The sequence below is a fragment of the Notechis scutatus genome, chromosome 1 (assembly GCF_049901735.1).
Source record: "Notechis scutatus isolate UNSWTSFEM ecotype Mainland chromosome 1, rNotScu1.2, whole genome shotgun sequence".
NCBI lineage: Eukaryota > Metazoa > Chordata > Lepidosauria > Squamata > Elapidae > Notechis > Notechis scutatus.
This window is the reverse complement of record NC_142009.1, coordinates 163,806,121-163,818,136: the sequence shown is the minus strand read 5'-3', so window position 1 is coordinate 163,818,136 and position 12,016 is coordinate 163,806,121. Positions and strand designations below refer to the sequence as shown.

Sequence of the window (12,016 nt, the reverse complement as noted above, 5' to 3'; positions counted from 1 at the left end):
AGCAGGGGTGTCAAACTTGATTTCATTGAGGGCCGCATGAAAGTTTGACCTTAGGGGGCCAGGGTGAGTGTGGCCAGGGTAGGCATGGCAAGCTCAACATCACTTGCATTGGGAGTGCCTGTGGAGGCCCAAGTGTTCTGCCAGCGAAAATAGGTTCCTGAGCTGTTTTCAGCTGCGATGGCCTCATGCAAATTTCTGCAAGCAAAAACAGACCTCAGAATGGCCGCATGCGGCTTTTGCATGCTCCGTTTTTGGCTGCAAAGACCTCCTGCAACCTTCTGCCAATAAAAATCCTGTGCCATTTTCACTGGCAGAAGCACTGAGAGATGGTCCTTTGCTGTTTCCAAGGCAGCCCTGCGGGCCAGATCTAAGCACCCCACGGGCTGGATCTTGCCCCTGGGCCTTGAGTTTGACATCTGACCTGGTGGGTGAGGAGAAAATCCACAAAGAATATTGGGATTTCAGGGAGGCATTCAGTGAGAGGGGCTCGGATGTGCTCCCAACAGAATGCAGATGTGCCCCACAGAATGCAGCATAGAAATCCTCCCAGGATTTCCCTTAAACCTCCCTTAAACCAAAGATCTGCTCGATGACCCTGCGAGAGCTGGAGGAGCTGCAAGCTTTTGACAAAAATCTAAAGCGGCGCTTCATCCAACCAGTGAGGCCACGGGTGGCCGTCCAAGTGTTGTTTCGCGAGAAAAAGGATGGGTCTCTTCAATTATGTGTTGATTATAAAGGTCTGAACGCAGTGTCTGTGGAGAATGTTTATCCTCTGCCCCAAATGAAGGACATGTTGGCTCATCTGGCCAAAGGAAAAATCTTTATTAAGCTGGACTTGAGAGAAGCTTATTACAAAGTCTGCATTAAGGAGGGTGACAAGCGGAAAATCACTTTCAATTGTCCTTGCTTCTAGTTCAGGGTGCTCTTGTTTGGATTACAAGGGGCACCCGCTGTGTTCATGTAATTGCTCAATGAGGTGCTGCATGAGCATTTGTACAAGGGGATCCTGGTTTATCTACATGACATTCTTATCTACACAGAAACTATGGAGGAACATGTAAAGTTAGTGCGCATGGTCTTGAAAAAGCTCAGGGCTGCTGTGCTGTACACCAAATTGTCAAAGTGCAAATTTCACCAGGATAAAATTGACTATTTGGTTTACTGCATATCACGAGGGGATAGAAATGGACCCTGAGAAGATGCGGGTGCTCATGGAGTGGGCGCTCCCCCCACACTCAAAAGCAGTTGCAAAGCTTCCTGGGTTTTGCGAACTTTTATAGACAATTCATCCCCCTCCCTTTGCTAAAATTGTGTTACCAATTACCAACCTCCTAAAGACAAAGGGAAAGGCATAAAAACCTGGAAACCCTAAAAATGGCCCAGAAGCTGTCACCCAAGCAAATTTTAACAACACTTTAACCAGTTTAATTTCTCCTTGCGCTACCTTACTGGGGGGGAGAAACATGTAATTTATAATTATAAGCCCTACCCCCACCAATAAGCCCTAGTTAAGACTCCACCCACTCTGTCCCACTGTCTGGTTGGGCGAGGTGGGGCAAGGCGCATGCTTAAAAGTCCAGCAATGGCACGGGTGGTGGAGCCACCCCATGTACCCGCTTACCTTAGGATCACTGTAGCCAGGCCTCACACGCCCCGTCACCTGTCATGCCACTGGCCGACTTCTTCTGTGGCTGCTTGCGGACCCTTGTGGCTGGATGCCATGTGATGCATCGCGCTGGTGACACCATTCATGGCAGGATGCCATGTGGCTCATCATACTGGTGCTGCCACTTGCGCAGGAGTTGTGCTGCTGCTCACGGCAGACCCTGTGGCAAATTATGTCGGTGCTGACGCTTGCGCGTGCAATAGCACAACATACCACACGGCCTCCTGCTGCAAGTGGTAGCGCCACCATGACAAGCCACATGGTGTCTCTAAAAGTGCAGGGGGGGGATGTGAGTGAAGCTGGCTGCAACAGCGGCGGGATGTGTGATATGGTATCTGGCCGTGAGCAGCCACAAGTCGCTGCAGAAAAAATCAGGCAGCAGTGAACAGATATCGGGGCATGGTCATAAGGTAAGCAGGTAAGACGTCCGCCCCACCACCTGGTGCTTATTTTGGGGCCCAAAAGAAAATAGGACTGGGTCTTATTTTGGGGGGAAACACAGGCAGATTGATGCCATCTCTTTCTAATCACTGGACTTCATGTAAAGAATCCCATTTGAAATGTCTTCTCATTCAAAGGCAAACTAAATTGAATGTTTAATATGTTTGCAACAAATTAGAGCAACATTATGATAAGTGTTTTTAGAACAGTACTACTCAAAAAAATAACCTTTGCAAAAACAATTTAAGGACGTATGCTTGATCTGGCTAATATAAAGGTAATTCCAACTAAATGCACTAATTTAAAAAAAAAATTCTAGGAAACAAAATACATGTAATCTTGCAACCATCATTGGGACCAGAACTTCCTTTGCTAAGTGATAGTCATTAAGTTAGCAGTGTCCAATTTTACAACTTTCCTTTCTGCAGCTGTTAAATGAATAACATGGTCATTAAGTGAATCCAGCTTCCCCAATTGACTTTGCTTGTCAGAAGCGCCCTAGAAAGGTTGCAAATTGTGATCACATGACCCTGGGACCATCAAATACCTGCTGATCACCAAGAACCCATATTTTAATCTCCTGACTGTGGGTTCGTTGTGATGGTCACAAGTAATTTTCAGTGTCATTTCAAATTTGAATGGTTGTTAAACAAATTGCCCTAAGTCAAGGGCTACCTGTATTCAACTAGTTTTTCCATTTTACTGAATAATTCAACTTATTACAATAATGAACGTAGTCTTTAACTTAGTCACTATCACATGACATCATTTTAAATGTTTGAAATATAAACTTTCACCACAAAGTCTTAACACCACAGTTAATACTTTTTATCATTTATATCATCCTAAATATTATAGAACGTTGTAGAAATCTGGTAATGTGAGGAAAAGAAACCAAAAGTTTAGTGCTGTTCAAATACATTCTCTTTAACATCCTATTGCAACTAACCACTGTTCTCTCAAAAATACTTTGAGAAATTTGATAGCAGATGTTATTTCAGCTGAGCTATTTTAAGTTCTGTTTTCACATCCAATTTAGCACAGATTATATATGTCAGACAGCCTGTTGCATTACTTCAGGCAAACAGAAGTGCTTCAAGGGTTGGTGCATAAGTGAGGTACACTGGCAAAATGGAGTAGAGGTATGAAGGAGTCAGATTTGATTTCAAAAAGATTTTACATATTACATAAGGACATGAACATAACATTTCTCTGCAACTCTTTAAAGATGATTTTTTTTCTGGAATTCTGCACTGCCTTCTTTTGAAGCATCTTTTCAAAACTGAATCCAAAGTATTACATATCCCTACCAAATGTACGGTTTACAGCAAGGGTCTTCAAACTTGGCAAGTTTAAGACTTGTGGACTTCAACTCCCAGAATTCCTGAACATGACTGGAGGAAGAATTCTGGGAGTTGAAGTCCACAAGTCTAGCTGTCAAATTTGAAGACCCCTGGTTTACAGTCTATTCTAGAACCAACTGTTATTGTGTAAAAAGTGCACAATTATTCTAATTTATACTGAGGTCCCTTCCCATGAACACCCACATATTTTGAAGAAAGTTGAAAAAAGTAAAGGTTTCCAATGCATGAACTATAGTTAGCTAATTGTATGAGTTTTGATTATCATGAATAAGAAACTGCAGTCCCATACATTGGTGGCCATCATTGCAGCTAACATCTCTCAATCTATTGTCTACCACATTAAAAGTTACTCAATATTCCATCAGTGGAATATTTTCAGAGCTGTATGGAAAAGGGGAATGAGCAACATTGTTCTCTAAATGAAATCTCTCTTTCATGTAGAGATTAGGATCAAAGCCAACATTTAAATTTTCTGCCCGATTGAAAGAAAATGAGGAGAGCTACTCCTACTGACAGCTGGTTTGAAATTATCTGTCGACCACCAGTGGTCCATGAAAAGTTTTTGGTGGGCCGCAGAAAAATTATTTGCATTTTTTATACTGCACTAAATCAGGGGTCCTCAAACTATGGCTCCTGGGCCGGATATGTGCAACGAACGTTTGTGTTGCTGCAGAGAGTCTCTCCCTTCGGGGTCTTTTTATGTGGGTCAGAGGGGGGCAGAAATTCAGACTTGGGTTCTGCTTCAGCCTCCTGGTATGGGGCTTTGGGTGAAGGCTGGAAGGAAGTGCTGCTGGTGGCGAAGAGCCAGAGGGCCTTGTTCCAGTGGAACTAGATAATGGCCTAGAACTGGCTGGCCATCTCAACCTGCTGAGCTCCAAGCGCCAGTACCTCGCCTTGCACTCCCTCAGGTCTTTCCTCTGCTTGGAAAGCCTATGCTCGTAGTCCTCAGTGAGGTGCTTCTACTGAGTCTCCTTCTCAGTCAGATCCAATTTGAACTGAGCCAGCTGTTTTGCCAACTTTTTCTTGTAGTGGCTACTTAGCTCCAACAACTGCTCCCTGTCCTAAGGAGCCTGGGCGGGCAGGTGAGGAGTGACTAGGAGGGAAGGGGGTGAGTAGAGCTGGTGGGGCACCCCTCAACGTGACACCGAGTTGGCCATGTCCACCCAGTCACATGACCACCTAGCCACGCCCAGCCAGCCAGTCATTAGGCAGATCATATTAGTGGTCAGCGGGATTTAAAATTATGAATTGAGTGGTTCCTGAGGTCCAAAAGGTTGGTGACCCCCTGATCTACATTGTGTGCCCAATTATTAGACAAGTGAGTAGTTTGAGCATATCATTCATTTTTATACTTCCCACTCCCAAGCTGTATAAACTTGAACCCTTAGTGGATATAAGCATATCAGATGATGTGTATTTGTGCAATGAGGGAGGGTGTGGCCTAAGGAGATCCACACCCTATATTAAGGTGTACATAATCATTTGGCAGCTTCCTTTCCTCAGGCAAAATGGGCCAAAAGAGATTTAACTGATTCTGAAAAGTCAGAATTGTGAAAAGTCAGAATTGTAAAAAGTCTTTCAGAGGAATGCAGCACTCTTGAAATTGCTAAGATAATGTAGCTGATCACAGATCAAATGTTTTGTTGTAAATAATCAACAGGGTTGCAAGAAGACACACATTAACTGGCAAAGATTTGAGAAGAATAAAACATGAAGCTAGCAGGAACCTATTATCCTCCAATTCCAAAACTACAAACTCCCTGTCGAGAAGTACAAGGGTTCAGTGCTCAGAGACATGGGCAAGGTAAGGAAGGCTGAAACCCAACCACCATTGAACAAGGCACATAGCATATTTTTTGCACTATAAGATGATCTGGAATTTAAGATGCACCTAGCTTTTGGGGAGGAAAACAAGAAAAAAAATCTGCCTCCCAGCAATTTGCGTCCTTGCAGAGAACAGCCTGGTCAGCTTCAGCACAGCCTGAGCAGCTGATTTAGCACAAGACTGGGTCAAGAAATATCTGAAGACTGATTTTTTTAAAGCTTTTATGGACTAATGAGAGTGACTCTTGACAGGCCAGAAACAGGCACAGAGCTCCACTTCAACTCAGATGCCAGCAAGGTGGAGTACTGGTATGGGCTGTTATTATTAAAGATGAGCTAGCTGGACCTTTTGGGGTTGAATCAACTCCCAAACCTACTGCCAGTTTTTAGAAGACACTTCCTTCAAGCAGCAGTACAGGAAAAAGTCTGCCTCTTTCAAGAAGACCATGTTGTTTATGCAGGACAATGCTCCATTACATGCATAGAAATACTCCAATGTGTGGCTGGCCAGTAAAGGCCTTAAAGATGAAAGAATACGGACAGGGCCCCTTTCGTCACCTGTCCTAAAACCCCTATTGAGAACTTATGGGCCCTTCTTAAATGGGAGACTTACCATGAAGGAAAACAGTACACCTCTCTGAACAATGTCTTGGAGGCTGTGGTTGCTGCTGCCCAAAAAGTTGATCATCAACAGATCAAGAAACTGACAGACTCCATGAATCGCTTATAACTGTTATTGAAAAGAAGGGTGGCTATATTGATCAGTGACATTTTTTTTTGAAATGTCAGAAATGTTTATTTGTACATTTTGAGTTATTACTCAGATGCAAATAAATGAGATGGGAATTTTTTCCATGTAGTTGCATAGTCATTCTGCACACTAATAGTTGCTCAATAATTGTGCACACATAGATATTCTCCTAAGAAAGCCAAAACCTAACTTGTATTTTCTTACAATATTCAGATTTGAGATTTATTAACATTTTGTAATGACCGAACACTGTAGTTGTTCAATAACTACATTAAACCACCACAATACAACTTGCCTAATAATTAAGCACACAGTGGCTAAGGTAAAGGCAGGGGTGGGATTCTACCAGTTCGCACCTATTCGCTAGAACCGGTTGTTAACATTCTGAGCAGTTCGGAGAACCGGTTGAAGAAGAAATTACTGCCCTAAATCTGTTAGAAGAAATTACTGCCCTAATCCTGTAAGGAAGGCAGGAAGGAAACATTCTGGTGTTGCTTACAGAAACTGCCTCTCCATTAACTCTTATTACATTCTTGGCAGGACTAGACTACCTGTCTCAGGAACATCTCTGGAGTTTTTCCCCCCTCCTTTGTTGGTACTTTGCTTGTGTGGAGTGACCAAAGTTATAATGGCACTGAAAAAAGTGATTTATGACCATTTTTCACACTTATGACTGTTGCATCATCCCCACAGTCATGAGAGGCCAGGCAAGGAGATGCATGCCTCGATGTGAGTGATAGAGTTGGCCACGCCCAACCAATAACATGACCACCAAGCCACGTCCACCAACTAAGCCACGCCCACAGAACTGGTTGTTAAAAAATTTGAATCCCACCCCTGGGTAAAGGTAAAGGTTCCCCTTGTACATACGTGCTAGTCATTTCTTTAATGGAACTCAATATGATTTATTTATTTATTAGATTTGTATTGTCGCCTATTCGCCATGGCAACTCAAGGCGGCTTACAACATATAAAAGCACAATTTAAAAACAATAAAACTCATAAAATCAAATAAATTAATATAGTAAAATTTTACACCCCACCTCCCCCCACGACAGATTACATGAGCCATTTAATGGACTCCATCCTGCTCTGGGCATGTCAGGCCCGCTGGCAGAACCAGGTCTTCAACGCCTTCCGGAAGAGAATCAGAGTGGGGACCAGTCTAATCTCTGGGGGAATGATGTTCCAGAGGGAGGGAGCCACCACAGAGAAGGCACTTCTTCTAGGTCCCACCAGGTGTATCTCCCTCAAGGAAGGGACCCGCAATATTCCCTGCCTCCCCATTCTGATGGGTCAGATAGATGTGACCAGCAAGAGACAGTCCCTCAAATAGCTTGGGCCATGAAGGGCTTTAAAGGTGACAACCAGCACCTTGAATTGCACCCGGAAGCAAATCGGCAGCCAATGCAGCTCCCGCAGGAGAGGTAATACATGTACACCCTGGGGTCTGCACAAAACCATGCAGGCATCTGCATTTTGCACCAACTGGAGCCTCCAGATGCTCTTCAAAGGCAGCCCCATATAGAGCACTACAATAATCAAGACGGGAAGTGACTAAGGCATAATCCTCATGTAAACAGTGAAATTATTAATACAAATACACACATATATACTGTATGATGTACCCATTTGAAGAACTATAGAATAAAAACATATTCACCGACATGCAGTTGTAGACAATTAGGAATCTTAAAAAATTATTGTACTGCTATTGAAGGACATAGAGGAATTTATGGTCAAATTAAGCTGAAATTACTCCTTTTAGCATTAAACATTCAGTAACACTGTACCAAAGGAAGCATTTCATTATATTACCACTCTCTTCTGAAATTGCCTACTCCCCTAACCCATACAACTTTTTTCACACCTTCATGACCTTTTTAAAGCAGATGAAAGCACAGTTCTTCTGGAGGGCCTTGAGAATTAACTGTACCAAAAACCACCATTTTCTACAATGTTAACACTATAAGTAATTGAACTAAGGATTGAACTGAATCTATTTTAATTAATTTTTACATAATAAAAAGTTCTGTAAGACACTTTCAGTCTGTCAGATGGGAGACACAATTTAAAAATAAATAAAATAAATCAGAAAGTTAAACATTGTGATTTATTTCAGTTATATAATTAGGACTTTTTGTGTACATGAATTTGTGTGCCTTTAAGTCAGTCTTCAGCAACCGCATGGCCAAATCAAGATAATTTTCTAGACAAATCTTCTAGGCAAATTTTCTAGGCGAAGTGATGTACCATTGTCCTAGGGCTAAAAAAAAGTGACTGGCCCACAAACATTCAGCTAGCTTTGTGCCTAAAGACTAAAATCCAGGTCCCCCATCTCCTAATTCAGTGTCTTACCCACTAGCTGTCATAATAAACAGAAGCACTGTTTAATTAAGAAACTAAAAGATGTTAAAATTGCAATGATGCAAAAATGCAAACACAAATATTTGATTTTTTAAAATCATAATTGCAAGTATTAGAAATATTATGAGAGAATTGTTACAATTATATCTAATTCTCTATAAAAGTCCATCCATGCATGAATTCAATTATATTTACCTAACAGTTTACAAAGTTACAGAAAGAATGGCAATGATAAATCACTTCACATTCCACTCTGCCCAAATAAAAATGTGAGCAACATACATTGGAACTTGATGCAGGAGACTTTATGCAATTTGACTTGTTTGTACAGTTTCCTTTTATTGGTTCATAGCCATTTCCCTTTAAAAAAAATATATCCTGTAGATGTCAAGAACCAAAAACAACTAAATCTGAAATTTCCTGTCACAAAACACTTGACAAATCTAAGAATGTGTAATACTTACCGAAATAAGATAATTAAATACAAGGTTAAATTTTACTCTATGACGTAAAAAATGCTTACTTGAAATTGTTAAGCATTCAGCATTTCTTCTTCCATATTGGATTTGGATCAACACTATTGTATCTGCCAAAGTCAACAACTTTCTCTAAATAAAGTGGTCCTTGGAATTTAAATTTCTGATATCTGTGATATTCTACAATGATGTTGTTTAAAATGACCATTTATTAGGAATGTTAGTAATGTTACAAATTATAATTGCAAAGGTAAAAATGAGTACATATGATAAAAATCAGCGTAGAATATAAATAAAACCAGTAATAAAGAACAAATAGAGCTGTTAAATCAAACTTTGGCTCAAACCCTAAGCAACAATGTTTTCCCAGACATGAAGACTGAAAAGTCAAAATAAAGCTGATATAGAAAGTCTACACACCCCTATGAAAATGCATTTCTGAGATGTACAAAAAATTAGACCGAGAACACTTCAGAATGGTTTCCATCTTTAATGATCCCCAGGGATGCCAGGCCCTGCAAGTGCGCCTCCTATGCACGTGCCTAGGGGGAAGGCCGGGGAAGAGCAGGGAGGGCCTCTCACTGGCTCCAAGCCGGCCTCGTAGATCTAAGGCTGACCACATTCTGGCCCAGATGGCTGCTACCAGGTTGTAGATCAGCACCCATTTGGTCTGGGCAGGGCCAAGGCACTGCAGGCCGGTCCTTCATTGTTTTCAGGGTGGCTCTGCAGGCCAGATCTAACCACATCGCAGGCCACATTGAGCCACGGGCCTTGAGTTTGACACCCCTGCTCTAGGAATTAAAGGAATATGCTAATGGTATACCAAATCTTTATATCCCAATTGAGTCTATACATGTTAATGAATATATGTCTTTGAGAAATTTGGAAAAATGGGTAAAGTGCAAGATATCCAAGATGCATTTACTTTAATTCCTGCACTAAGCAGAAAGTTGGATTTGCTGATAGCATGTGACCACTTCCAAGTCCATTTTTTAAAGCTGTTAGAATCAGTGATAAAACTGTGTGTTGATCACAACATATGAATAAATGTTTTCCCATCTCCTTTTCAGACAAATTATTCAGGTAGTCCGCAACTTACAACCATAACTGAGCCCAAAATTTCTGTTGCTAAGTGAGATATTTGTGAAGTGAGGTTTGCCCCATTTTACCTTTCTTGCCAAAGTTAAATGAATCACTGCAGTTGTTAAATTAATAACCCAGTTGTTAAGTGAATCTGGTTTCCCCATTGACTTTGCTTGTCAGGTGATCACATGAACCCGGGGCACTGCAATCATTATAAATGTGAATCAGTTGTCAGGCATCCAATGTAAATTATGTAACCATGGCAATGATGCAACAGTCTTAAATATGAAAAATAGTCATGAGTCCCTTTTTTCAGCACCTTTGTAACTTTTAACTGTCACCAAACTGTTATAAGTCAAGGACTACCTGTATAACAAATATAGACTCTATACATTTATGCTACTTAATTCAGAATATATAAATTATATATTACCAATTATTTTGATAGTATTATTCCAGTTATCTTTTCATGCTAAATGAATTAGTTCAAATCCACAATTTCACCCTAATTTCTTAATTTCATATGCTACTGGATAACATAGAAAATTAATACACATATAAAAGTTGTGAAATTTAAAGACAACAAGTTTATCAGCCACTTTGCTGGTAATGGTGAATGTGCTGGCCTACAGACCAGGATATGGTGGGTTCTAGTCCTGCCATACATGTATGAAAGTCTGAGTGATCTTGGACCAGTCACTCTCTCTCTCTAACCAGCGCAACTCACATGGTTTTTTTTTATTGTGGGGAAAATGGGAATAGGGAGGAATTATTATATATGTTTGACACCTTGAGTTTCTTATAAAGGCAGGATTTAAAAAAAACCAAATAAACATACCAGCCATGTACCCTATACAAAATATAAAAATATATTACAAAAGGGGGAAAAAATCTTGAACTGCAAGAAGTATATACAAGGACAACTCACAATGGAGGAAACCAAAGGCAACTCGGACATATGGGTAGAAAAACACACACATTCTCTCACTCGCACCAATTTGATCGTGTTAACACTACTTCCTGTTAATTTCAAGGAGAGAGCTAAACACGCGCACAAGCCTCTGCTGATAAAACTAACAGGAGGCGAGTTGGCCGCCTGCCCCGTCCACCCCATAAAGAGACGACGCAGAAATCTACGGAAATAAGGGGCGTGACGGGGGAAGCGGCGACCGAACCCTCTATAGAGAAGGAAGACACCGTCTAGTCTCGCCTGCCACAGGCGCCCTAGGCGGAGGGAAGGCCCTCCAGCGAACCAAGGAGAGGCGGCCAAAGCGGGGAAGCTCCCATGACCAAAAGAGGAAGGGAAGGGAAAGGACGAAACCGCCCAGCCCTGGTGCTGCCATACCTCGCGAGCGATCAGGTTGAGGGCTTCATCCTCGGCCGTGGGCCTTTCCCGGTTGGGGATCCTCTTACGCCCCGCAATTCCTTGCGGCATTGTCCCCGCGTTCTCCATCGCAGCTGATTTAGTCCTCGGGCGTAAGGGATCAGACACGCCGCCGCGCACGCGCGCAAATGGTATAAGCGGCAGGGGGCGTGGCACAGCCGACGAACCTCCGCAAAAGGCGGTGCAAACCGAAGCGAAAGGTTTGCCTTCCAGGCAGGAAGAGAAGTAGAGTACTGATGTGAAAGAATCCTAGGTTAGCAGTGTCATCCTTTTAGGGTTGGTTTTTTTTAACCCTTTCCAAATTAAGACCAACGTGCATCCTAAGAATTTCGCACCCATAATTTAGACTCCAGTTAGGTATCCATGAAGATACCCTGGATGAGGTCATGGTTGTCCCAAAGATGCTTTCCAAAAAGCAACCAGTCTTGTTTTTTTTCCATGAAGCACTTGCAATTCTGACTGAATGGTGGGGAATGGTTTACATTCTTTGCAGTTATGTGGTCTTTAGCACTGAAGGTCGATGGTTAACTCAGAGGTTGAGGCCTAAATAAACTTGATGGTTTATTTGTATCTTCAGGATAACCTGAATCATAGTGCAAATAGGTATGGAACCTTTTAGAACTACTGAAAGGACTGTTGTACCCAGTAAAAAGATGGTCG

At 41.9% G+C, this 12,016-nt stretch overlaps 1 protein-coding gene across 36 annotated transcripts in view; it reads right to left on the bottom strand.

The window, feature by feature from the left end:
• Positions 1–11,458, bottom strand: part of LRRFIP1 (LRR binding FLII interacting protein 1) — a 98,783-nt gene extending 87,325 nt beyond the window's left edge. For all 36 annotated transcript variants that reach the window (XM_087949401.1, XM_087949403.1, XM_087949404.1 and 33 more), the window contains exon 1: positions 11,318–11,458. In XM_087949401.1, coding sequence (XP_087805527.1) covers positions 11,318–11,425 — 108 coding nt within the window. In that variant the 5' untranslated portion in view covers positions 11,426–11,458. The remainder of the gene's footprint in view (positions 1–11,317) is intronic.
• Between the last annotated feature and the right edge of the window lie 558 nt (positions 11,459–12,016).